Genomic DNA, 26,430 nt, shown 5'->3' with positions numbered 1-26,430 from the left:
TCATTAAAAGAGGGAGGAAGAGCATGTGCAAAGATCCTGGGCGGGAAAGAGCTTGTTAAATTGAAAGTAACGAAGTGTAGCTGGATTGGCATGAGCTGGAGGGGTGCGATTGGAGTGGGGTTGGAAAAAACCACAGTCCCAGGTAACACAGCGTCCTGTAGTGCACGGTAGGGTTTCTGATTCTGTTCTGAACCCAGTGGGAAGATAAAGAAAGACTCGTAAGCAGGGAAGTGATGAGGTCCAATTTATATTTTGTATTTCTGTTTTAAGAGGACCATCATTACTGCTGCATGGAAAATGGATTGAAGCAAACAGGGAGGGAAGCTGGGAGACCAGTTGGGAGCCTGGTGCAGGAGGCTGGGTGAGAAGTAGCAGTAGCCTAGACTCTGGTAGTGGCATGAGAGATGGAAGAATCTGGACCTGCACTGTTCAGTGTGGTAGCCGCTAGCCACATGTGGTTACTGAGCACTTGAAATGTGCAAGTATGAAATACACACCAGGTTTTAAAGACGTGGTACAAAAAAAAAGAATGTAAAATATCTGCTTAGTACTTTATCTTGATTACATGTTGAAACAATATTTTGCGTATTTCGTTAAATAAAATATAATTTAAAAAATTTTACCTGTCTTTTTACTATTAAAAAATGTGGCTACTAGAAAAATTTAACTTATGTGGCTTGCATCCATAACTTACATTATGATTTTATTGGACAGTGCTGATATAGACAGCAGTTACCAAATTAAAAAATACTTTTGTACTGAATTTACATTGGATACATTAGACATTTCTAGCTAGGTATAAATATTTTTTCTGATCCATAGAAGATGTTTATTTGATATAACAAAACAATGCAGTTAGTGTTTGTTCCAACCACAAAGAACAAGAGGAATAAAAAACTTGACAATGCACATAAAAAACCAAGATGCTTCGTGTGACAAATGTATATTGCTAAAATAGTGCTCCTAAAATTTCGCAGTTATTGAAAACTGTATGAGAACAGAAGGATGTTAATAGCAACAGAGTACATAAAACCAAACATCTAATTTTGAGCAAATTAACATATGAGGCAACTTTGCTAACAATGCATGATTTCTTTTCCTTGATAACAGTCGGTTCAGACTATTTTTATACCAGCAGAATGGGCAGAACATTTAAGTTTAATATCAGTTACACAACATTAGCATAAACTTGGGCAACCACCGATAGGGGGTTGTTTTCTTTTGAGCTGGCAAAGTAACTACAGAAACATCAGATCATTTCTCTGAACTGAGAATTTTATCCCAATAAATGCCACATACCTTCCACACATATTTTTATAATATATTTAATAACTTATGTAATATATATTGGTGATTTGAATTTAAAAAGACTTCAGCTTATTGAGATTTTATTATCTTTATAAAAATAAACTTAAGTGTGGAGTAAGGCTGCTTACAGTATTACTGACTTATTGCACAAGGCCCTTTTGTGGTATAATGGGAAGAGCTCCAAGCTTTAAAAACAGAAGAATTTGGCTCAACTTCAGCAAAATGTATGAACTTGGACATCATTTCACCTGTCTGAACCCCAATTCCTTACTTGTAAAATGAAGATGAGCCATGCATCTCATCCCTTATCCCTCATCCTTAATCACCCACGTGGTAGGTACTGTTATTTCCTTTGTACAGGAGAGGAAACTGAAGTTCAGAAAGGATAAGTGATTGACCGAAGTTTATGTTGCTAGAAAGAGGGGAAGCCTGGGCATGAACCCTGGTCTATCTGGCTTCAAGGTCAGCTGAAAAAAAATTTTTCCCCTCATTAGGCTCCTTGCTAATTTCCCTGCTAATTTCCGAAATTACTGGGGAGGTCAAAATGGATTGGTGAATGGGTTTTGGAAAAATGTCATAAAATATGTAAATGTGAGAGGTGATTAATTCTCAATGAAACAGTAGGAGCATGAACTGAAGCTACAGATAAACACAAACTACTCCATGATGTATATATAGACATATCTATTTAAATGAAATGGTTGTCATGTGTTGCTTTGTCAAATTCAAGCTCCAAAAGTTTGATGACAGAAGGATAATTTCCTTCCTCAGGATGAAAATTTATAGGAATTCAGAGGAAAATATTTTCGTGATCATACTGAAAATTTAGCGTCAGATGCGTTTAGCGTCATGCTGTGAGTGCTGTTAGTCAGAGCATAAACAGCCTTTGGGCCGGATGTGGCTCTCTTCAAGTAGCCTGGCTCTTTGACCGGGGGGATTCATTCTGCAACAGGCGGAGAGAGGGATCAAGGCAGGATGAAGAGGTTATTTGTGCTCGTGCTGTCTCTCACCTTACTGATTTTCTTCTCAGGTGAGCATTAACTCCCGAAACCTATTTCTGTGCTGACAAGATAAACTGAAATAAGTCTATCTTATATTTTTAAAATATTCTTTCAAAATTTCAAGTAATATGTAATGTATAATAATTCAGTGCTTCTTTTTTTTTCTTCCTAAGAGCAGGCTCCCGGAATTGGTATAATTAGGGATAAATTATATTTTTAATCTTTAAACATATTGAACACTAATTCTCAAAAATGCTGATAAATCTTCAAGGATACTGTCTTTTAGAGTTTATCTGAGATCATCAGAATTTGGTATACTTTCGTTTTTCCTTTTTTTTTTTTTTTGGCTACGCCGCGTGGCTTGTGGGATTTTAGTTCCCTGACCAGGGATTGAACTCAGGCCCACTGCAGTGAAAGCAGGAGTCCTAATCACTGGACCGCCAGAGAATTCCCTTGATATACTTTTATTATAATAGTATCTTTTAGAATTTGTGTGTGATTATCAAAACTTGACTTACTTTAGTTATAATATTTTCTTTGAGGGATCGTGGGTGCTTATCAAGTTTAATATAATCTTATTGTCATGGGGGAATTTTCTAATAACAACTTAAACTTGATTTAGTGTATTGAGGATTTAAAAGAATCCCACCAAAGCAACCCTGAGGGACAATAAACACACTGACCAGTGAACTGAAGAAAATATGTTTAAAGAAACATGTTCATTAAATTAACAGCCTTTTAGAGGAATGAGCCATGGTGGCAGCAGGTAAATATGCTTTTACTCTGAGTTAACCATGTTAGAAACAATTAAAAATTCCCCTCTGAGCCCTCTGGAACGCCTCGTCCTTTGGGGCAGGTCCCTTTGAAAGAACTTTTGTGTGTTGACCCAAATTGGACTTGCAAATGCTTCGCCTTGGAAGGTGAGACAGAGCGTGGATGCGTGTGTCTGAGGGTCCCTAAGGTCCCTTCCTGACTTTTTCAGGGGCCTCCCCGATTCTGACGGAAAAGGAGGCCAAACAGGTCCTGAGATCCCGGCGCCAGGACAGGCCGAGCAAACCCGGGTTCCCTGATGAGCCCATGAGGGTGAGTTCCGGGCTCTGGCTCTTTGAAGGGAGAGGGAGATCATTTGAATGCTTGTTCATTATGAACCCAAATGAGGTGCTGGTCCCAGCCCAGCATGGGTGCTAGATGGAGGTTCTGTGGAGTCCCAGGTGTAAGGTGATCTCACCTTTTCTTCTCCGGAGGTGCCAGCTCTGCTCCCCTACTGTTCGAACAGTATTTAAAGTGGAAACAGTGGGGCCGATGGTGGGAGTCCAGAATCCCGCGTGGGCGGCTGGGTGGCTCCCCTGAATGGGATGCTAGGGAGCTGTGCCCTGAGGCTGGTGCCAACCCCATCTTCTCCCTCTTCCCTTGGGTGCCGGGCAAGCTGGAACAGCATCCCCGGCTAGTGATGCTCTGTCTGATTAGGCAGAACCTCTGCCCCTGCTGCCACCAGGTTCCACCCTCGCCTTGTGCCTCTGATTTTGGTCTTTGGCCTCAGCTCTGCCCTGTAGGTTTGTGGCATCCACCTAGTCTTTCTGAACCAGAGTACCCTCTGCTGCCTTCACTCTGTGACTTGTGGTGGGTGCTACTAGGCCCTGCCACCCTGGCCTCAGGCCAGTTCGGGCCTGGCTTGTCTCTCCCTCCCATGACGGAAATGCTGACATTCCTGGTATTTTTACCCCACTCAGGTGAAGGTAAGTAGCAGGGACCCAGGCAGAGTCAGCGTGTCTGTGAAGCCGTGTCTGTGGTCAAGGCTGGTCTCCCACCTGTGCCCACATCAGTCGGGCCGCATGCTCACCCTCTGTTCATTGCATCTCTGTGTTGAGGCCCAGAGGATCTGCAGCAGCACTGGCCTTTGCTCCCTGCGGAATCGTGTGGGTAGTTGGATTAGTTCACTTAAAAGTCTCTCAGTATGATGCCGGGTCGCACAGCGGTGAGGAGTACTGGCTGTGGGCAGACTGTCCCGGTTTGAATCTCCCCATTTTCAAACTATGTAACTTTGAAGAAGTCTCCTCACATTTCTGTACCTCAGTACTCTCGACTATGAAAAGGGGGTAAACAATATTATTACTTATATTTCTATAATATTATTATTATAAGAGCATGAAACAACTACTTTATGAGAATAAAATAAGGTAATTCATAGTAAGGCACTTAAAATAGTACTCAGCAAGCAGTAACAGCTCCTTTGAGTATTCAGTACCAGGGACGGGGTGGGGCCGAGGCTGCAGACAGTCACCTGGGTTTCTGCTCAGAGTTGGTGGCAGACACAGAAGAGTCAGCAAATCACTGTTTCACAGAACGGCTTAGAAACGAGCAAGCGATTCAGGCTGTTAGGGGTGGACGTGGCTTTGTTCTCTTTGGTAGGAGAAGTCAGAGGTGGCTGGAATCTCCACACACAGGTGGAAGGGGTCTGGGAGGTGGGCCGGCGCGAGAGCAGCAGGGCTTCGGGTACGTTGGACTTTACCTTGGGTTCAGTAGAGGACAATCAAAGCATGTCTCGAATGGGGGAGTGCACAGTCGGGTTTTAGACAGATGGTTTGAGATGCATTTAGAAGAGGCCCAGCATTGAAGTCTGAGCACACCAGGGCTCAGAGGTGGGCAGAGACAGAGGATCCCGAGGGGATGAGAAGGAACGTGAGGGGATATTGGGGGAAACCAAGCCTCCAGCACGGGGGATGAGGGTTGGGAAGGGGTGGGGTGGATGGTGAGGGAGCCAGTGGGGAGCAGGATGCCTGGCCCGAGGGTCCTGGGGAACTCCAACTGGCTCTTTGCTCCTTTGGGGTGATGTCTGGAGGGGCCGTTCCAGAGGCTCTTCCCTGGGGGCCCTGGAGGCTGTGGGAGGCTGGTTCAAGGGGCTCTGAGGCAGCAGGCCCCCTCCAGGTGCTCAGTAGACAGGCTCTGCTCAGCCCCAGCGTTGGCTGGGTGTTTTCTCTGCTGGCATCTGGCCCTGGCGGTCCTGAGCTCTGGTTGTGGAAGGGCGGCCTGGGCAGGGACTGGGGGTGGTTTAGGCATCAGGCAGCACGTGGGTGTGGGTGTTACGGCTCCGTCTCCGCCCCCGGCGTCCTTCCTCCCCCCATGCTAGCTACACACCGTGCTACACTTTATCCCCAAACGCTGCTTGGAGTGGTCCTTCCCTGCCCAGAACTTCCATGAGCTCCTTCTCTCTCATTTCCCTCTTCCTGGCTCCTGGTCATCACCTGCCTTCACCTGTGACAACCCTCTGCTTGCCTCTGGCGTTGCTCCTTTACTGAATATCTGGCTTTTTGGGTTTTGTTGGTTTTGGTCATCTTTTATAGGCTTGACCACCACTGACTCATCTTAGCTGCCTTGAACCTGCCTGATCTAGTTTCTGTGATTCTCTCTAGACTCACCCACCATTTCCCACCCATCCCGTGTATGGTACAGTCCTGTATGTCTGTCACAAAGACACTGACCTGTGTCCAGAATCCTCAGCCACTCAGTCAAGTTTGGAAAAATGCCTGTGTGACCTACAGTTGAAATGTGAACATAAATATGCAATAAGTTGTTTGGCAGCTAGCCTATACCTGTAGTTCTCATCCAGGGGTGATTTTGCTCCCCCGCCCTAGGGACATCTGGCAATGTCTGGAGACATTTTTGGTTGTCACAACTGGTGGGAGGAGGGTTTGCTATTGGCATCTAATGGGTTAGGGCCAGGGATGCTGCTAGACAATGCACAGGGCAGCTCCCACAACAAAAATGATCTGGCCTGGAATGTAATTGTGTCGGGGGTGAGGAACACTGGCTATGATGATGGACAGTCTCTTTCTCTTTTACTGCGTGTGTCACTCTGTGTGTCTCTCGCACTGTCATACATCCACCCACACGCAGTACTGGCTGAACCAACACATAGTTTCTGGAATCCCATTTTTCTTAGGAGCATGTTTCTTAACCTTGGCCACATGCTGGAACCAAATGGGGAGGTTAAGAATCTGATGTCTGGGTTCCCCACACAGAGGGGTGCCCTGCGGTGTGTCCTAGGCATTGGGGAGGGGGATGAGAGCCCCCTAGGTGGCATCAATGTGCAACCGAAGCTGAGAACCAGTGGGCCAAGCCTTCTGGGGGAGACCCGCCATGGGTAACAGCAGCTCCCGTGGTCCGGTTGGGAATGCATTTAGCTGAATGTTGAAATGAGGGTCTGGAGAGTAGATGGGATACTTGTTCAGATGCAGGTCAGAGAGACAGAGTGAGAGGGTCAGGTGGTCGATCAGAGAGCACTCCTTGCTGACCAAGATGGGCACTTAATTATACTTCACCTCGACCGTGCCGGGCCGAGCACCAGGCACTGAGGACATAGACTAGACATTCTCCGTTCGTTTGAGATGCTGTGTGCACTGCATGGGGACGGATGAGCCAGAGCATCCGGCCTGTTTCCAGCTCTCTAACAAGGTCATCTGGCGCACGGGGTCTGAGGACAGGGCCTTCAAGCTCCAACCGGAAGGAGGAGAGAGGCTGGTCAGGCTTCTTGGAGGAGGCGCCACGGAGCTGAGGCTGGAAGGATGCGGAGTTTACAGGCAGTGCAGCGGTGGGCGAGGTGGGAAGAGAGTTCCCCCTCAGTGTGATTCCAGGCGGTGTTCGGCACAAACTCGTTGTGGACTTTGGGCTTTAGAATGAGGATGAGTCCTTTCCTTTTTTTTCCTTACAGAGAAAACCCAGTTTTCTCTGTAAAATGCAGAGTTTGGCCCAGAGTCTGACTAGAAGGTTCATCCCAGGTCTCATATAGAATATGAGGGTCTGGATAGAGCTTCCGGACGACCAGGTTCTTGGTGCCAGTCAGCAACTGGTAGGAAGAGCCCTGGCAGCCGGCTGTGGACTTGGTGAGGGCCAGAGGGGTTTATCTGGAGGCCCTGGAGGGGCTCATGTGGGCATTTTTCTCAAACACCAGGGCCTCCCGGCCTCCTGCACTTGCTGTCTGACCTGGTTCCCCCTTGTGGCTTGTTGTTGACTTTTCCTTTTAAGGGATTTACTGAGAGCAAGATGAATAATACGAATCACCTGTTATATAAAAAGAAGCAATTCACCCCCTTTTAAAAAAATTACAGTATTTTGTATTGAAGTACAGTTGATTTACAGTGTTGTGTTAATTGCTGCTGTACAGCAAAGTGACGCATTTATATATATATAACGCATTTTTATATATATATATATATATTCTCTTTCATATTCTTTTCCATTATGGTTTATCACAGGATATTGAATGTAGTTCCCTGTGCTGTACAGTAGGACCCTGTTTCGATTTACCCCTTTTATCTGAGCGGCTGACAGATGTCACAGCCATCCCAGCCTGCATCACTGCTGAATGAAGCATTGGACGCAGTGACCCCACGTTTATCAGCAGGTCACCAGGAGGCCATGAGGTGGGACCTCTGGCCAAGGGAACCACCCTTCCCTGCTCTTTACCTCTTGCCGAGACCACCTTCTACCCTCCTTCTTTCTCTGTGCAAACCATCTGCTTGCATATCCCTTTGCTAGAGATGGACACACCGTCCTGTGTGTGCAGGATGGTACATATTGCATGTATGTGTGGATTGTGTGTGAGTGTGTGTGAAGGTTTGTGTATGACTGTGCGTGTATGAGGATATATATGTATGTGAGGGGGTGTGTGTGAGGATATGTATGTGTGTATGTGACTGTACATGTGTGAGGGGGTGTGTGCATGTGTATGTGAGTGTTTGTGTATGGGTGTGTGTATGATTCTGTGTGTGCATGTGTGTTTTGGAACAGGCCTTGCAGGATAATTTTTTCAGAAGCTCTGGATTCCAGTTTCCTGTCTTTTGACCTTCACCTGAGTGTCTGGGATTTATGGCATGATGGGTGATGGGCACAGAAGGTCCTCTCGGGGCCAGGTTGGAAGGACCTGGAGTCATAGTGGAGTGGACTTTCGTTCTGTACTCGGTGGGAGCCACCAAGGGATTTGAAGTGGGGGATGATGGGATTAGGGCTGGCGTGCTGGAGCCGTTTAGAGGCTCAGGACACAGCCTCTTGGACGCTGGCCTTCAGTTACCATTATACGTGGGACATGGGAGATTACATTGTTGGACGTGTTATTGTACCTCCTTCCCATGGCAGCCTGGAGACAGACAGGTGGACTGGGACGGATGAGCAGAGGTAGTGATCTCTGGGAATGTGTGTGCCCTCGGGAGCTGAGCTCTGAGACTCACTCAGAATTACCGAGAGATGACCGGGTGCGTTATTTCATTTCGCTTCTCCCCTCTGAGGGACTGAGCGGAAGAAAACCCTTTCAGAGAGGGGAGAGGCCATTGACGAGAGTAAATGGATGGTGCTTTGGGAGGGTATTAAGCATTCAAAATGAAAGCACATACGAAGATTTGCAGTAGTCTCTCCTCGGGAGTATCTATAAAACAATGTTATATTCTTGACACTTGGCTTTAATATTGGCAGATGTTGGCTTCTGTGGGATGATAGGTGTTTTGGAAACAGGTTCAGACAAGCTATGCCCACACATGCAAACGACTGGACCCTTTTGACAGCTTGTATCCTCATGGCAACAACCGTTCTTTTTTGCCTGTGTGGTGGATAATGCATTGAAAAGATCGCTGGTGTGCCCTGCCTTGTGGGGAGGGCTGGCTTCCACCCCAGAGGAGTGGGAACACCTTGCTGGCATCCTTGATGGAGAAAGGTAGGGCCTCAGTGAGGATGGGGGGAGAGAGGAAGAGGAGACCCGGCTCCGGGGAAGAAAGCAGGAGGGGTTCTGAGTGCATGGAGGCAGCTGGGGAGGAAGAGGATGAAAGGCCCCGAGCTGGGGGATGTGAACACGGGTCAGAGAGAGGGGGCAGGTGGGGAGGTAGAGAGGGCCCAGACCTGACAGATTCCCTGTGGCAGGAAATAGCTAACACATCTATTTTATGGCAACTCCTTGACATTGGGTTAGAACTTGTTCTCAGCTCTGTGCGGTGATTACCCTCTGAAGCCTCCAAACCGTAGGAAAAGTCTGCTGTGCACAGCAACCTTGTGTTAGTGGTTCTTTGGGGGAATGACAGATGGCAGGTGTGTGCTGAAGGGGGGCTGACGAAAGAGGGAGGTAATCGCTCAGATCTGGACGCTGCAGTGGTGGAGAAACACGAGTCCCAGATCTTCAGAGATTTTGGGGAATTGGGTTCTAGATGTCACAGGAGTGGGATGGGCACTCCAGGAAGCCTGGGATTCACGTGGGGACACCCCATCTGGAGACATCTGGGTTTCAGCTGAATTCATTTGCTACTCTAGGACTTAGGACTTCAGTTTGTGAAGACATCATGTTAGAAGAGCTTGTAACAAAGCCTCAAGATCCTAATGGAGGAAAAACAATCTGAGAATCTGATGAGGACAGGGCTGTGTGAAAAGAAGGGCTGGACTTGTGGTTAGAGGGAAGAAGCTAGAAAAAAGAATCCTGAGCTTTCCCTGGAATGTGTCCTCAGTCATGACTGTGCTTCTGTTGATTTTCAGGGATTAGGGCTGAACTCTTGCAACTCAAAAAGTGGTCCCCAGCCAGGCCGCTGGGCTTCACTTGGGAGCCCAGAGCCTCAGGCTCCTCCCCACACCTGAAGGCGGATCTGGGCCACAAGGCTGGATGACCGAGGTGCACATTTAAGTTTAAGAAGTGCTGTCCTAGAGAAATGGCTCTTAGCCTCTGCTCCCGGCATCCTGGGGACTGGGAACCAGCCTGCGCTTGTTTTGTTTTGACACAAGGATCCCTCTTCCTTCCTCTGGGCTCTCTGCTCTGTGGATTCCTGTTTTCCAGGACCCCTGGCTCCTGGTTTCTCCTCCTGCTTTGTGGTTTTTGCTGCTCAGTTTCCTTTGCTGGGTTCTTAGCCCTTGACGGTCCTTTAAATGTCAGAGCATCCCAGGGCTCTGCTCTCTGCCTTTTTTAGTCCCCGAGCTTAAATATCACCTCTATGCTGATGGCCACACACTCCTATCTGTAGCCTGGACTCTGTCTGTGAGCTCCCTCACGCAACTGTCCACTTGGCTGTTTGCACTGGAATATTTAACCAGCATCTCAGACTTAACAGCCTCAAGAGGAATTCCAGATTGTGGCCTTACACCAGCCCTGCCCTTGCCTTCCACGGTGGGGTAAGGTGGGCCACCTCCTCCTAGTTGCATGGGCCCCAAATCCAGAATCTGCCCACTTCTCACCCTCCCCTGCCACCACCCGAGTCCCTAGAGTGGACTGAGCAATACTCTCTTACCCTGCCTCCCTCTTCCTCTCTAGATCCCTCTGCATCTGTTCTCAGCAGAGCAGCAATAGTCAGTTCTTAAAAACGTAAACCGGATCCCATCTTTCTCCTGCTCAAAACCTTCCAATGACCTCCTGCCTTACTCCAAACAAATCCATGGTCCTATAGTGGCCTACTAGGCCCTAGAGGTCTGTCTGCTCCCTCTGCTCCCTCCTTGGCCTCTACCTGCATCTCATCCCTGCCCCCCACCCCTGCCACCGTTCCAGCCATGCTGGCCTCCTCATTGCGCCTTGAATGTGTCAGGCTTGCTTGTCCCTTCATTGATGTAGTTCAGGCTATGTGGAAAGCAGTGTTGCGTTTATTCTGTAACTTGCTTTTATTCACTCAGTAATACATCTTGTTCTAGCTCATTTTAAATTGAAGCCTAGGGTAAATGTATGATGCTATGATCTGAATGTTTGTGTCCCCCCAGACCCCAAATTCATATGTTGAAATCTTAACTCGCAAGTGATGGTATTAAGGGATGGGGCCTTTAGGAGGTACTTAGGTCATGAGGGCTCTGCTCTCGTGGATTGTAAATGGGATTAGCACCCTTATAGAAGAGACCCCCCAAAGCTCCCTAGTCCCACCAGCCACGTGAAGATATAACGAGAAGTCTGTGACCTGAAGGAGAGCCCTCACCCACCCGTACTGGTACCCTGATCTTGGACTTCCACCTCCTGAGCTGTGAGAAATAAACTTCTGCTGTTTATAAGCTGCCCGGTTTGTGGTATTTCAGGTTATAGCAGCCCGAATGGACTGAGACATATTACAACTTATTTATTTAGCCCTTCCTGGAACAATGGCCATTTTACTTATTTCCAATGATGAAGATCCTTGTACACATGTGTGTTTTGCCAAGTTCAGCGATAAGAAATGAAATTTCTGAGTCAGAGGGTTTATGTCCTTCCAGGTGAAATGGGTACTGCCAACTTGCCAAACTGACTTACCAGCTCCCACCAGTAGTGTGTATAAGAATACCTGGGTCCCTGTACTCTTGTCAGCACTTGATATTATGAAAGTTTTGTGTGTACAGCTTTCAAAATGGAAAGAAATCCTATCTACTCTTCTATCTGCACATGTATATGGAGACATGTTGCCAAACAATAATGACATTATTTTCTCCATGATAAAATTTGGGACAAATTTATACTTTTTATTTTCATGCTTTTTGCTATTACTTAGTATATTAGTTTCTTAAGGCTGCCATGACAAAGTACCACAAACTGGATTGCTTGAAACAATAGAAATCTATTTATTTATTGATCTGTCTATTAATTAATTAATTAATTTATTTTTAATGGTCGTGCCGGGCAGTGTGTGGGATCTTAGTTTCCCCACCAGGGATCGAACCTGCACCTGCTTCAGTGGAAGTGCAGAGTCTTAACTACTGGACCACCAAGGAGGTCCAACAATAGAAATTTATTCTCTCTCAGTTTGGGAGGCTAGAAGTTTGAAATCAAGGAGCTGGCAAGGTTGATTCCTTCTGGGAGCTTGGAGGGAGAATCTGTCCCATGCTTCTCTCCTAGCTTCTGGTGGTTGCTGGCAATCTTTGGCATTTCTTCACTTGTAGCTACATTACTCCAATCTCTGCATCTGTCTTTACATGGCCTTCTTCCCTGTGTGTCCCTGTGTCCAAATTTCCTTCTTCTAAGGATGCTAGTCTTTGGCTTTAGGGCCTACCCTACTCCAGTATGACCTTGTTTCCAAATAAGACCACATTCACAGGATTCAGGTGGACATGAAATTTTGGGGGACATTATTCAATTCAGGACATTCAGTTTTTTATTTTTAATAAGTGTATGTGTAGTTTTCACCAAAAACAACACAGGAGAGCATTTAAGAGTGGGGCAGCAGAGTGTTGAGTCTGAATCCCAGCTCACCACTTACTGGCTATCACATCCTGGCCGGGTTGCTTAAACTCTGTAAGTCTCAGTTTTCTTATCTATAAAATGGGATATGATAATCAAACCTACCTCAGAGACTTATTGTGAGAGAAAGCATGCAAAGCACAGTGCCTGAGTGATGACATTGGCTCTCATTCTTCTTGTTTTTTACAAAGCAGCAGCTGAATAAATACTTTTTAAAATATAACAAAACAAAAACCTCTTTGGCTCCTCACTGCTTATAAGATAAGGGCCAAGTATCTTGGCCTGGGAGACAGACCAGCCCTAAGCCACCATTGTGTCCCATTTCCTGCCACTCGTCCAAGGCCATTTATGCTCCAACCACCTGGAACTTCTCATTGTTTTTAAAAATAAACCATCCTCTCCCTGGTCTCAGCATCCTTTCACAAATGATTCCCTTTGCCTGCAGAGCTATTCTCCATTATTTATGCCTGGTACCCTCTTCTTCATTCTCAATGTCACTTTTTCTATCTCCCCTGAGTTGGTCCTGCCCTCCTAGTACTCACTCACAAAACAATACTATATATAGGTACGTCTATATGTATGTAAATTTCTAGAAAAAGGTCTAGAAATATGATCAGTTGACTCTTAATTGTGTCATCTCATTCAGGAGGTTAAGATTGCAGGTACTGATCTAGGGAACTTTATATTTGATGTTTAAACTTTAAACAGTAACAATATGTTCATGTGTTACTTGTGTAATTACAAATAAAAATTTAAGCCATTCATATTTATTATACAAAACTTGGAAACCAAGAAAGGGTCAAAAGAAGAAAAAAAAAATCTGTTGTAGTCTTACTCCCTCTCCCCAAAGACAGCATTGCCATTTTTGATGTATTTCTTTTTAGTCTTTTTGTGTGTATTTTTAAAAAGTATAATCACACTCTACAATTTTGTATCTTGGTTTTTCTCTTAATATTATAACATACACATTTCCTCATATTACTAGAAACTCTTTATAACCATAATGATAGTGAATTACCCTCTTTTGTTAGATCATTTCCACTATTTTTCTAAATTTAATTTTTATTTTATGTTGGGGTATATTTGATTTACAGTGTTGTGTTAGTTTCAGGTGTATAGCAAAGTGATTCAGTTATACATATATCCATTCTTTTTCAGATTCTTTTCCCATATAGGTTATTACAGAAGAGTAGAGTTCCCTGTGCTATACAGTAGGTACTTGTTGGTTATCTTTTTTTTTTTTTTTTTTTCGGTACACGGGCCTCTCACTGTTGTGGCCTCTCCCATTGCGGAGCACAGGCTCCGGATGCACAGGCTCAGCGGCCAAGGCTCACGGGCCCAGCCGCTCCGCGGCATCTGGGATCTTCCCGGACTGGGGCACGAACCCGTGTCCCCTGCATCGGCAGGCGGACCCTCAACCACTGCGCCACCATGGAAGCCCGGTTATCTATTTTATATATAGTAGTGTGTATATATGTTAATTCCAAACTCCTAATTTATCCTTCCCCCCACCTTTCCCCTTTGGTAACCATAAGTTTGTTTTCAAAGTCTGGGAGTCTGTTTCTGTTTTGTAAATAAATTCATTTGTATCATCTTATGAGATTTCCACATATAAGTGATATCATATAATATTTGTCTTTGACTTACTTCACTTAGTATGATAATCTCTAGGTCCATCCATGTTGCTGCAAATGACATTATTTCATTCTTTTTTTATGGCTGAGTAATATTCCATTCTATATATGTACCACATCTTTATCCATTCCTCTGTCAATGGACATTTAGGCTGCTTCCATGTCTTGGCTATTGTAAATAGTGCTGCAATGAACATTGGGGTGCATGTATCTTTTCGACTTACGGTTTTCACCAGAAATATGCCCAGGAGTGGGATTGCTGGATCATATGGTAGCTCTATTTTTAGTTTTTTAAGGAACCTCCATACTGTTCTCCATAGTGGTTGTACCAATTTACATTCCAACTTACGATGTAGGAAGGTTCCCTTTCCCACTATTTTTTCTATTATAAACAGCACTCTAAAATTTTGTTCTTAAAGTGCTTTTAATATTTTGAATTATTTGCTAGGGATATGTTCCCAGAAAATAAATTTTTGGATCCAAGGATATGAATACAGTATTTTTGAACCTTTTAGTATATATTACCACATTGCTTTCTAAAAGTTTTAAAAAATAATTTATGTCTTGTCATCCAAGAGAACGTTTCAGTAGAGGTTTTAAGGTAAAGATAATGGGAGCATGATATAATATCTTAAATTGGATTAGAGTTGGCCATTTCTGGGGCAGAGTGGATGCAGTAAGGGAGGATTAGGGACGTGTGGGTGTCTGTGTGGACACCTTGGTGCCCCTCATTGGCATTAGAAACCTAGGAGAAGAAGCAGGTTGTCTGGAATGAGGGTGTGTTTGAAGTTCTTCTCTGACAGCACCTGCCTTTGTACTTGTTTCTTCTGCTCTTGTCTACCTGGTTAACTCTTACTCATTTGTAGAGATTCACCTGAAATGATGCCTGTTTTGAGAGGCCCTCCTGATGCCCCTACCCTCCCACCATGAATTAGAGCATCCCTCTGGCCTAGCACTCACAGCACAAAATTGCTATTTCTGACTTAAAAAAAAAATCTCTCTCTCCTACTAGACTGCTCTAAACTGCTTGAGCAGATGGACTGTTTGTTTCACTTCTGGGTCCCCAGCACCAAGCACAGAATTTGACATTTACTAAATGCTCATTATACTTGTTTCCATTCCTTTCTTTGCTTCTCTCCAGGGGAGAAATTTTGTAGGACATTACTCTACCATAGAACCTGGAGGTTATTTCAAAGAAATCTTCTATTGCCTCACTTAAATTCATTAAATTTCTCTTAGTCGTCCCAAATTTTAGGGAAAAAATTATTGCCAACTGCTGGGGTGAACCATGGAAATTCTCTAAAAAAGATGACATCCGAGCTAAAATTATGTCCTTTGTGATTGTATTCGTAAGCACTTGTGTGCCCTGGGAATATGCTTTCCATTTTGGCCTGTGTTCCTTTAAGGAATGTTCTTGTGGGGCAAGTATAAATCATATTAGCTTTATTGTAAATAGTCTTTGTGAAATATGCTTTCATTTTTAGCCCCTTGACAAATGTATGTAGTAACTCCGTTACCCTTTTGTTCCCTGTGATCTCCAAGACCAGTTCAGAGCGACTGAGATACAAACTGTGCACATCACTGATTTGCCCTCTTTCAGGGCTAAGCCTTCTAAGTGGCCCAGAGCAGTTAAGTTCTGAGCCACCCTTCTGCCTATATGATCATCTTGCTTTTACTAATGAGCAAAATAATTCATCCAGATGTCGATGGACCTTTAATTTCATGCAAATGTCACGGGAAGGATTTTGCCTTCTTGGAAAAAGATCCCACCTTGATCGATTAACTGTCTACTTTATGATTCTCAGCTTGGATCAGGTTCCAGTGGGTATTTACTTTCATTATCACACCTCTCCTGTGCCATCATAAAGGACCCCCTGCAATTTCTGCTCTAAATCTTGAGAAATTATTTACTTAAATCATTCCAGTTGGCATTGGACACGAAATGCAGATATTAGTTTTTGTTTTGCTTTAATTTTTTTCCCCTTGAAAAAAGGAATCTAAAAAAAAAATGAAAACTTATTTTTCATCTACCCCTTCTTTCGTGATCCAGGAACATTTGAGATTACCATTAATGCTGGATCATTTCTAACTTAGCCAACACAATTGTTGAATTTGTGGTTTTCAGCAGATTTGCAGTTTGGCTTTTCATCTTTGACTAATGATTGCTTTTAGGCCTTTGTGGCTTATTCATTTCCCTAACATTTTAAATAAATAGTGAAATGTCATGGAAACCAGGGCTTGTTTCTTTCTCTCTCTATGTGTGCATCTGTTTTGGTTGTTTCTCTTCAACAGTGATTTCAGCCTCTATTTAGGGGTGTGAAATACATGTTACTCTTTGATGCTTTTTATGTACATTTGGCCTGGGCCATTATAATGAGCAGATTGACGCAGATGCCCAGGAGCCTCCCAAGGAGGATTTAGTAAGATTATGGAGAAAGAAGAGTCATTTCATTTATTCATCACTTGTTTGTACATTTCTCCTGTGAGTTTTATTGAGGCCCTACTATATGCCAAGCACTAAACCGTATACTAGGTATTCCTTGGACACTCTCGTCAAAAAGCCAGTTGGGTATTTGGCTGAGACGGACAGGGATTAAATGAATAAGGATGCCAATGAGCATATAATTATAAGTGGTGTATAGATGCTGTTTATCAGTGGTGACATTCTTTCTATCACCACCAATCTCATTGGAAACGTCTTTAACTATTGGGAAGCTGTCAGGTTCATGATCACAAATATAAGTTTTCCAGAGTTCTAATGTCCCCTTGAAAGCTCAAGTTTTATCATTTTGTAACAAAATGATATTTCCAGTTTCCCTGGAAATGATAAGCTCACTTCATTCACTTTTGGGAATATGTCTGCCAAACACACGCATAAAACACACCTACTTCAGCTCTTGATGCCAACAGTCCCCCAGGTGCTTTTCCTTGAGAAAATCATTGTACTTTGTCGTGCAGCAGAAGTGCTGCGTGCATGCGGTCATTTTCTACGGCTTCACCAGGGCATGCTTCCGTGAAACTGGCATTTTGAGAATGTTTTATTTGTGTTTACTTTAACTGCGACTGTGTGATGAAGGATATGTCGACCACTAGGTCAGTTGGGTGCTACTGCCTTGACTCCTGCCGAGGCGTCAGTTTCACCCACCAATGCACACAGTGAGAAGGCAAATGTCTTAGTTTTACTCGAAAAATAGTTTTGACATCATGGACCCCCCGAGGGGAGCACAGACCATGCTTTGAGGACCACAGCTATTTTTTCATTCAACAAACATTTATTGAAAGTTTCCTGTGGACCAGTTCCTGGGAGAGATGCTCCATCTACAACCTCAAGGCATGCTCACATCTTCCACATCTAATAGTAACCAAAGTTAACTGAGGAGGGCTTAATAAAGAGACTTTTTACAAAGGTGTGGCAAGATGAAGGTGAACTACCAAGAAATGATAAAGGATGCAGGGCTAAGACTCCTGAGGCATGAGGGCGGAAGGGAAGAGTGTGGTTCCCAGACCCGGAACGGCAGCCCTCTAGGAGCTGGGTCTTCAGGGGAGGGATGCAGCCAACCTGCCGAGACTCCTCGGGGAGGTTGCAGGGGAGTACATACCCTCGCCTCTCCCCTCCTACCTCTAGTCCGCTGCTGGCGCCTCCTATACGCCAAACCCAACCGGAAACCCCAGGACAAAAGACTCTGTGGTTGCAGTTCATCTAGGTCAGTCTCTTAGTGCCTTCCTGTTCCTCCCGATGACTATTCTTCTGGCCAAAGATTCCTCAGACAGGGAAGACAGGGCAGGGTTCAGCCCCAGACTCACAAACGTGTCCAGCAAGCTGCTGGGGAATCCTTGTTGGATCCCATAAGCAGCCCTCCCAGCATCCAGCCCTTCCCCAGCTGCCCCGGAGACTCCACGCCCAGGACACAGGGTGCATTTTGAAGAGTTAAATGAAAACAACGATAATCAAAACAATTTTAAACTGCATGAGTCCTGGGGGAAAGAAAAAACATTTCAGGAAAATTGGACACCTCCTAATTCATTCCTTTGCACAGTCATTAAATTGAAAAAAAAAGTTATATTTAAAATAGGATGTAGACTTCCTAGGGGTTTTTCTTGAAACTTAAGAACTCAAAGTTCTAGACTGGACCGTCTGTTAAAGCTTCATTAATGCCAAAGGAGGGTTTTCATGACTTAGGATTTTTATATCTATACATGCCAAAATAATCTTACATTACCACATGTGACTACTCTCGCCCAAGGTGAAACGCCACTTCTCTGGTTAATGGCCTGCAGCTTTGGGTTACCCGTATGTGTTTATGTGGACTGTTCCATGCACACTTTGCAATGATTCCCATCCCATAATCTCAGCACCAAGGCTTATTTCAGGGCAATATCGACAACATACATCCTACAAATTAAAAGTCTTTTTTTTTTTATCTCTTCTGTGGGGGAAACATAAAGTTCACATGCCAATATGTGAGCCAAGACACATGACACCTCCACTAAAAAATCTGATGTGGCCCAATTAAGTCCCTACTGTCAGAATGTGGTCACTGCTAAACAGAGTAACCAGGGCTATGCCAGGAGAAGTCCAGAGAGCTATGGGGTCACCGGGAACCTGAGAAGGCTGCCTGGAGGAAGAAGCATCTAAGCTGAGGGCTGAAAAGTCAGATAGGAGTGAGACAGGAAAAAGAGAAGGCACAGGGGTGTGCCAGGCAGAGAAAATAGCATGAGATTAGAGAGCAGAGCGAGGGTAGCCAATCCAGGGACAGACGGAGTGCAAAGGGTTGATGGTGGGAGAAGAGGAAATGGGTGAGGCTGGGCCATCGGGAGCCCCACAAAACATTGAAGGCACTGGAATTTCTCCTGAGCCCAGTGGAAGCCATTCAGGTATTTTAAGTGAGGAAACAACATGGGTAGATTTAAAAAAATGTCACTTTGCAACAGGATAAAGAGATAGACAAACAAAACAAAACAAACAACAAGGATTTTTCACTCTCTTCTTTATAACTTTTTATTGTTACATAGTTTCAAAACAGTAATATGTATCACTGTTGTGATAAAAAAACCAATAAAACCATTTTCATTTTTCATGTTTTAAAAACCTACCCTGGGGCTTCCCTGGTGGCGCAGTGGTTGAGAGTCCGCCTGCCCATGCAGGGGACACGGGTTCGTGCCCCGGTCCAGGAAGATCCCACATGCAGCGGAGCGGCTGGGCCCGTGAGCCATGGCCGCTGAGCCTGCGCGTCCGGAGCCTGTGCTCCGCAACGGGAGAGGCCACAACAGTGAGAGGTCCGCGTACCGCAACAAACAAACAAAACAAACAAACAAACAAAAAACCTACCCTGGCAAAAGACCTGAACAGATACTTCACCAAAGAAGAACACGGATCACAAACAAGCATATGAAAAGCTGCTCCATATCATATGTCATCAGGGAAATGCAATTTAAATCAGCAATGAGATACCACTACACACCTATTGGAATGGCCCAAATCCGGAACACTGACATGATCAAATACTGGCGAGGATGTGGAGCAACAGGAACTCGCATTCACTGCTGGTGGGAATGCAAAATGGTACAGCCACTTTCAAAGAGAGCCTGACAATTTCTTACAAAACTAAGCGTCCTCTTACCATATGACCCAGCAATCATGCTCCTTAGTATTTACCCAAATGAGTTGAAAACTTATGTTCAACACAACAACCTGCACACAGACGTTTATAGCAGCTTTATTCATTATTACCAAAACTTGGAAGCAACCAAGATGCCCTTCAGTAGGTAAATGGATAGATAAACTGTGGTGCATCCAGACAGTGGAATATTATTTAGCACTAAAAAGAAGTGAGCTATCAAGCCATGAAAAGACGTGGAAGAAACTTAAATGCATATTACTAAGTGAAAGAAACTGATCTGAAAAGGCTACATACAGTATAATTCCAATGATATGATATTCTGGAAAAGGCAAACCTCTGGAGACAGTAAAAGGATCAGTCATTGCAAGGGTTAGAGGGGAGGAAGGGATGAATACGCAGCGCACAGAGGATTGTAAGGCAGTGAAAATACTCTGTATGATACTATAATGATGGATACGTTATACATTTGTCCAAACGCATAGAATATGCAACACCAAGAGCGACCCCAATGTAAACTATAGACTTTGGGTGATGACGCTGTGTCAACATAGGTTCATCTCTTGTAACAAACGCACCACTCTGGGGCGAGATGTTGATAATGGGGGAGATTGTGTGTTTGTGGGGACAGGGGGTATACGGGAAATTGCTGTACTTTCTGCTCCATTTTGCTGTGAACCTAAAAGTGCTCTGAAAAATAAAGTCTATTAAAAAGAAAAAAGGAAAAAATACCCACCCTGGCTGTGGGGTGGAATGTAGAGGAAGGAGGTAAGACGAGAGACAGGGAGAACCCTGCAGATGCAGTGGCAGGGATCTAGCAGGAGGGTGGGGACTGAGACTGGGCAGGGGCAGTGGGGATGGGGAGATGGGATCCAAGAGCATCCACGGGATTTAGGGGTTGCTTGGCTGGTGGGGGTGGAGAGTGGGGAAGAGGTGGGAGCCCAGGAGCAGGCTGGAACTCTGCTTTACCAGCCATGTGGGGTCACGGCCAGACGCGTGGAGAACTACTGCTGGTGGTCTGGGCGATGCCCATGGACCACTTCTCTGTTTGCAGCAGGGGATGGAGAGGCAAGGTATGGAGGGAAAGAAGAGAATTTGTAAGTGATTAAGACAAGAGAAGTAACACTTCACTCTTATTTAAGAAGCATCCTATTGATTTATCATTTTTCTGGTGTATCATTTATATGGGATAATGCAATGAGAAACAACACACAGAAAACTCACAGCCTGAACTGGCTTTGTTGAAAATCAAGCCACTTTGGGAAGAGAAGGTTTACCCTGAACCTGGAAGTGACACTCCTGTTGATCGAGGGCAGAGCAAGAGCAAACTGAGGAAGAGGAGGGGGAGAGACGATAACTGCATGCAAAGGAACAATCGCCCCTCCTCCAGCCGGATCAGTGTGTTCAGTGGTCGATGATCAATGGATGCACAGCCCAAGAAGCCGGCTCCTTTGCAGCAAACATCAGTAACAGCTATCATTTACGCTCTTTACTTGCTTCTAAGGGCGACAGCACACCCCTCATACGCCATCATCCTGGTACAGCTGCTGGTTTTCTCCACCCTGTCCCCCATCCATCCTCCACCTGGCTCTGCCCGGCTCCGGAAGTGGACCCCTAGAAACTGCATCGCCTGGATCCCTGGCCGGCTGGCTTCTGCGTGGGCTTGGCAGGAGATGGAGGGCAAGAGGAGAGAGAGGATGGGGTATTTGTCTCCTGCTCTTCCCCTGCTTTACAGAGGCTGAGCCCTTGCCCTGGGCCCTGCAGGTCTAGGCATGGCCATGGGGTTTTTCTCTATTGCTAGTCCCTGGTACTGGAATGCGCTTCGGTGGTTTACACAGCCTGTTTACACGGCTGTGAATGGTTCCTTCATTAAAGTTCCATTAGGGGAACCATCTGAAGGAGAAATTGTGGTTCTAGAGAAGCTCAGAGACCAACAACGCTTTGTTGTCAGTGACAACCATGGACCAGGGCAGGAGGGGGCCCTCTCTGCCGTTGTGAAGAGTGGCAGGAGGTGGTAGATCCCACGAGGAGGTGTCCTCACTTGCTGGTTACAGTGACATTATCCAGAGCCACAGACCAAGCCCAAGGGGTAGTTGATCATCACCTCTTCCCTCCTTGCAGGAAGGCAGTGCTGGCGAAGGCCTCTGAAGAGCCGTGGCCCTTTCAGGGCTGCATTTGGGCAGATCAGTCTGTTGGGTTGGAGCAGAAATGGTGGGGGGTGTGGGACGTGGTGTGGGCGGAACGGGAGGTAGAGTGACGGATGGAGGGGTGAGGAAGCTGGGACAGCCTGGGTGGCAACGGTGGAGACCTGACCTGCAGAAGTGGCAGAGATGGAGGGAGTCATCTGAGAACTCTCCTGGAGACAGGCTCAGAGTCCTCACACTCAGTCTCAGGATGAGTTGAGGGAGACACGATGGTCCACGTCTGGCTCGGGTTCCTGAGTCGATGGAGAGGCTGGTCACGGAGCTGGGCAGCACCGGACAATCAGCTGCTCTCTGTTGTGGACACACCAACACTTAGAGCCAGTTACATTTCATAGACATGGAATCATACAACACGTGGTCCTTTGTGACTGGTCTCTTTCACGTAACAATGTTTTCGAGGTTCATCCGGGTTGTAGCATGCATCGTTCCTCGCAATGGCCATGTAGTATTCCCCTTGTGTGGGGACACATTACATTCTTCATCCATTCATCTGCTGATGGGCGTTTGGGTTGTTTCCGCTTCTTGGCTGTGATGAGTAGTGCTGCTGTGAGCAGCTGTGTACACGTTTCTGTGTGAACATATGCTTTCACTTCTCTTGTATACACAATTGTGGGGTCAAATGTTGACTCTGTTTAGCATCTTAAGGAGCTGCCAGGCTGTTTTTACAAAATGCCCCTTATCCCTAGTAACTTTATTTTGGCTTTAAGGTTTATTCTGTTTGATAATAGTATAGCAACTCCAGCTTTCTCACAGTTATCCCTTGCCTTTTAAAAAAGACGATTTTATCACAAATGTGTGCGGCCATAAATAAATAAATATATTATTTAGTTATGCATGTTTTGAGCTTTATTAAAATGGTGTTGCACTGTAAACACTGTCTTCCTGGACTTGCTCTTTCCACTCATTATGCTATTTCTAAGACTCATCTATGTTGTTGTATGTAGCTATAATTCACTTTTTCATTGCTGTATAATATTCCACGTTGTGACCCTACCATAATTTATTTATCCATCCTCCTGTCAATGGATATTTAACATGTTTCCAGATGTTTCCAGAATTTTGCTACTACAAACTTATTGCTGCTGTGAACATTCGTATCTGCTCTGGTTCTCGAAGTGGCCAGCAGCATTCTCATCTGGGAACTTGTTAGAAATGCAGATTCTGGAGCCCTAACCCAGACTCACTGAATCAGAAGCTCTGAAGGTGGGGCCCCAGCAGTCTGTAGGTTTTAACAAGTCTTCTGGGTGATTCTGATGCCTGATGAAATTTGAGAATCATTGCTCGAGGATATAAACAAGAGTGAAATTTCTGGATTGCAGGCAACCGATTGTTTTCCAAAGTGGTTGTTCCATGTAACTCTCTATCAGCAGTGTCTGTGAGTTCCCATGGATACACACCCTCGCCGCACTTAGGGTTGGTGGCGGTTTCTCCTGCCTGGCTGTGCTGCCCTGTCTCAGAACCACAGCTGTACCCTGAACATGGGCAGCTCGACCATCAGCCGTGAATAAAAGCTTCTCTTCGATGTGGGTTTGTTTTGCCAGGAGTACATGCACCATCTGCTCCGCCTGGAACGCCGTGCTGAGGAGCAGTTCCTGGAGCACTGGCTGAACCCCCACTGCAAGCCCCACTGCGACAGGAACATGGTCCATCCTGTGTAAGCAGCTCGGGACCAGCCCCCGGTACGTTCCTTCTCCCTGGCCTTCTGTTTCAGGGAGATGGCGGTGGGCAGTGCAGGCATGGCTCGGGGGTCTTCGAGAGCATGGTGTTAGGGGAACCAGCAGGTGAGCTGGTTATGGGTTGGAGAACGGGAAGTGCAAGGCAGGAGAGGTCGGTGGGAGCCAGGTTGAGAGGACCACTGGGGACGCGCACGGGGGCCTGACACCTGCTGAGTCACCAAGAGATCCCAAGTACGGGAAGGATGTGACCCTATTTGCCATCCAGAAAGGGTCCCTCTGGGATACAAATCTGGAGAGACATGGCTTGCTGAGACTTGGGTCTCTCCAGGTGGCGTCAGCATCCATGGGCTTGACTGGTGACATCCATCACAACGGTCACCATTGTCACCAGGATCAGCAACTTCTTTACTGCCTCCCCACAGCCTTCCAGACTGGGGCTCTGCCCAGCCTGTGTCCCATCTTCCCTCTTCTTCTGGCTTTGCCCTTTCAGTCCCCCTGACCTGCATGGTTCAGCACTCCCAGCACAGCCCACCTCTGTACCTCTGTTCCTGCGAGAGGCTGTTTGCTGCTCCACTCACAGTGTGTCTGTGTCCATCTCCTCGTCCCCTTTCCAATTCTTGCTAGATTACATAACTAAATCCCTTCAGAGGTTAAGCCTAGTGAGTCTCATTCCTCCTCTGTGATTTGTATGTATTAAGCAGGACAGGATATAACTGGGTACTTGATCATTTGTTGTTAAGAGAAATCTTGTTTCCTTGCTGTTTATTTTGTGCTGCTGTGAATTGACACAGGAACACTCCCGTTAGAGGACTGCTCTTTATAATTTTCAGGGTGCTATCGCACAAAATCTCTCATTTGATCCTCTTAACACTCCTGATCATTGCAGGGCGTGTTTTGTTTTGTTTTTTTTTTTTTTGTGGTATGCGGGCCTGTCACTGTCGTGGCCTCTCCTGCTGCGGAGCACAGGCTCCAGACGCGCAGGCTCAGCGGCCATGGCTCACGGGCCCAGCCGCTCCGCGACATGTGGGATCTTCCCGGACTGGGGCACGACTCTCAACCACTGCGCCACCAGGGAAGCCTGCAGGGCGTGTGTTTTAACTCTGTTTTATAGGGGACCTAACTGAGCGTGATTAAGCTACTAAGTCATGCTGGGCAGTAGTTGGTATGTCTGTCTTCTGACAACTCCAAATCCTGCAAGCTTTCCGCGGGCGGTACTGCTGGAACCTGGGTGTGTGTGTGTGTGTGTGTGTGTGTTGGGGATGGGGGTGGGCACGGTCCTCGTGAGGGGCTTTAACAGACAGTGAGAGGAGCATCTGCTAGGAATGGAACAGGAGTTCTGCTTTTGAGGGCTAGGGGCTGGGTTGACATCGTGCTCTGGTCCCCACTGCCTCTGGATCCCTGTTCTAGGTCAGAGCTTCTCCCACCCCCGGCACCAGGGACCTTTTTCCTCCAGCACCAGAAGCCCGCTCTTGGCTTCTTTCAGAACACAGCACTGCGGAGTACTTAAGAGCTCAGACTCTGGAGTTGGGCAGACTTGGGTTTTGTGCTCTGTGTTCCTGCTCTGTGACTTTGGACAAGTCACCTACCCTCTCTGAGTCTCCATTTCTATATCTGTAAACTGGGGTAGTGATGATATCTACAGAGCCTGGAGCTTAGTGACTGGCTCTGTGAGCAGAGGCACTTGTCACCATGGTGCAGGCCAGGGGAGGGGAGAGGCTTCCGGGACACTGGTGGTGGTGGGGCGGGGGTTGCTCCTGCCAAACAGAGGCCTCGCTCCAGGCAACATCCATTTCAACCAGGAAAACCAGGCCGTAGTGGCTGGAGGGATGGGTCCACTTGGAACTTGGAGTCAGGTAGCATTCAGATTGTGACTCCATTTCGGAAACGATTCCTAACTTCTGTCTCGGTTTCCTCACCTGTAACACGGAAGAGTTCCTCCCTCATAAAGCTGTTCTGAGCATCAAAAAAGTCAGCGCATGGAAAACAGCGCTGCCCTGGCGCATGCTAGGAAGTGCTCAGGAAATGGCAGCTCGATAACTGTTTCCTCCTCCTCCCCCTCCCCCTTCCCCTCCCCCTTCCCCTCCTCTCCCTCCTCTCTTCCCCCCCCACTTCTTCTTTTTTATCGACATCATCATCACATTAACATTATTTTCTTGTTCTTTTCCAGCAAGCATTTTGATAAACAGCGGCGCGGATACTATTGAAACAAGATGAGGCTCCTTTCGTTTCTTTTTCAGCTGTGGAATGGGCGTCTTCAGGCTTTGTGAGTCGTGGGCACAGCAGAGGTTGCCTTGGGGATTGATGGCAGATATTTGTGCTGCTTCATTTGACTAACGTGCACAACTCATTAAAACCAATCGTTAAACTCCAGGCCCCCCTCCCTGCCCCGCAATGGCCTTCCTACCACTGTGGCAGGGTGAGCAGAGGGAGAACCTTTCCTGGGGCCGGTGGAGCTGGGGCCTCCAGAACAGGAGAGGGGTTAGCGAGCAAGCCTTGTTCTGCTAAGTGAAGCACACCGCTTGGGGCGGCTGGGGTTTTGGTCATTGCTTTTTTTTTTTTTTTTTCCTCTCCTTTTCTGCTCTAATAAACACTGGTGTTAAGCCTGCTTTCCATGGTTGTCTCTTTTCCTTTCCTACAAGAAGAGAAGCAGAGGTTTTTCTTCCTTGTTTATCTTTGTGACTCCAGGATCAGAAAATTTACTGTTCTTTGAATAGATGAGTGGATAAAAATACAAACACCCAGCAATTTTTCACAAGAGCCATCTCTTTTGGTAAAGAGATTCTTTACCTAAGGCCAGCTCTGGACATAGAGCCGTAACTTAGTACCAGCTCTACAGCCT

General features: G+C 46.1%; 1 protein-coding gene across 1 annotated transcript; it reads left to right on the top strand.

Annotated features, from left to right (window-relative positions):
* The first annotated feature begins 1,980 nt into the window (after positions 1 to 1,980).
* On the top strand, positions 1,981 to 26,198 carry C20H17orf67 (chromosome 20 C17orf67 homolog). The gene is made up of 4 exons (XM_033847025.2): positions 1,981 to 2,338; positions 3,292 to 3,392; positions 23,457 to 23,594; positions 25,759 to 26,198. Exons 1-3 carry the CDS (start codon positions 2,284 to 2,286, stop codon positions 23,571 to 23,573), a joined length of 273 nt encoding a protein of 90 aa, XP_033702916.1. The 5' UTR covers positions 1,981 to 2,283; the 3' UTR covers positions 23,574 to 23,594; positions 25,759 to 26,198.
* The last annotated feature ends 232 nt before the right edge of the window (positions 26,199 to 26,430 follow it).

The sequence above is a fragment of the Tursiops truncatus genome, chromosome 20 (genome assembly GCF_011762595.2).
Source record: "Tursiops truncatus isolate mTurTru1 chromosome 20, mTurTru1.mat.Y, whole genome shotgun sequence".
Lineage (NCBI taxonomy): Eukaryota > Metazoa > Chordata > Mammalia > Artiodactyla > Delphinidae > Tursiops > Tursiops truncatus.
This window is presented reverse-complemented; position numbering and strand designations above follow the sequence as displayed.

Excerpts from the sequence above, each read along its gene's own strand:
- C20H17orf67 (XM_033847025.2), top strand. The coding sequence starts at position 2,284 with ATGAAGAGGTTATTTGTGCTCGTGCTGTCTCTCACCTTACTGATTTTC. Across the intron at positions 2,339-3,291 it reads CTTACTGATTTTCTTCTCAG|GGGCCTCCCCGATTCTGACG; the intron begins GTGAGCATTAAC and ends TGACTTTTTCAG. Across the intron at positions 3,393-23,456 it reads TCCCTGATGAGCCCATGAGG|GAGTACATGCACCATCTGCT; the intron begins GTGAGTTCCGGG and ends TTGTTTTGCCAG.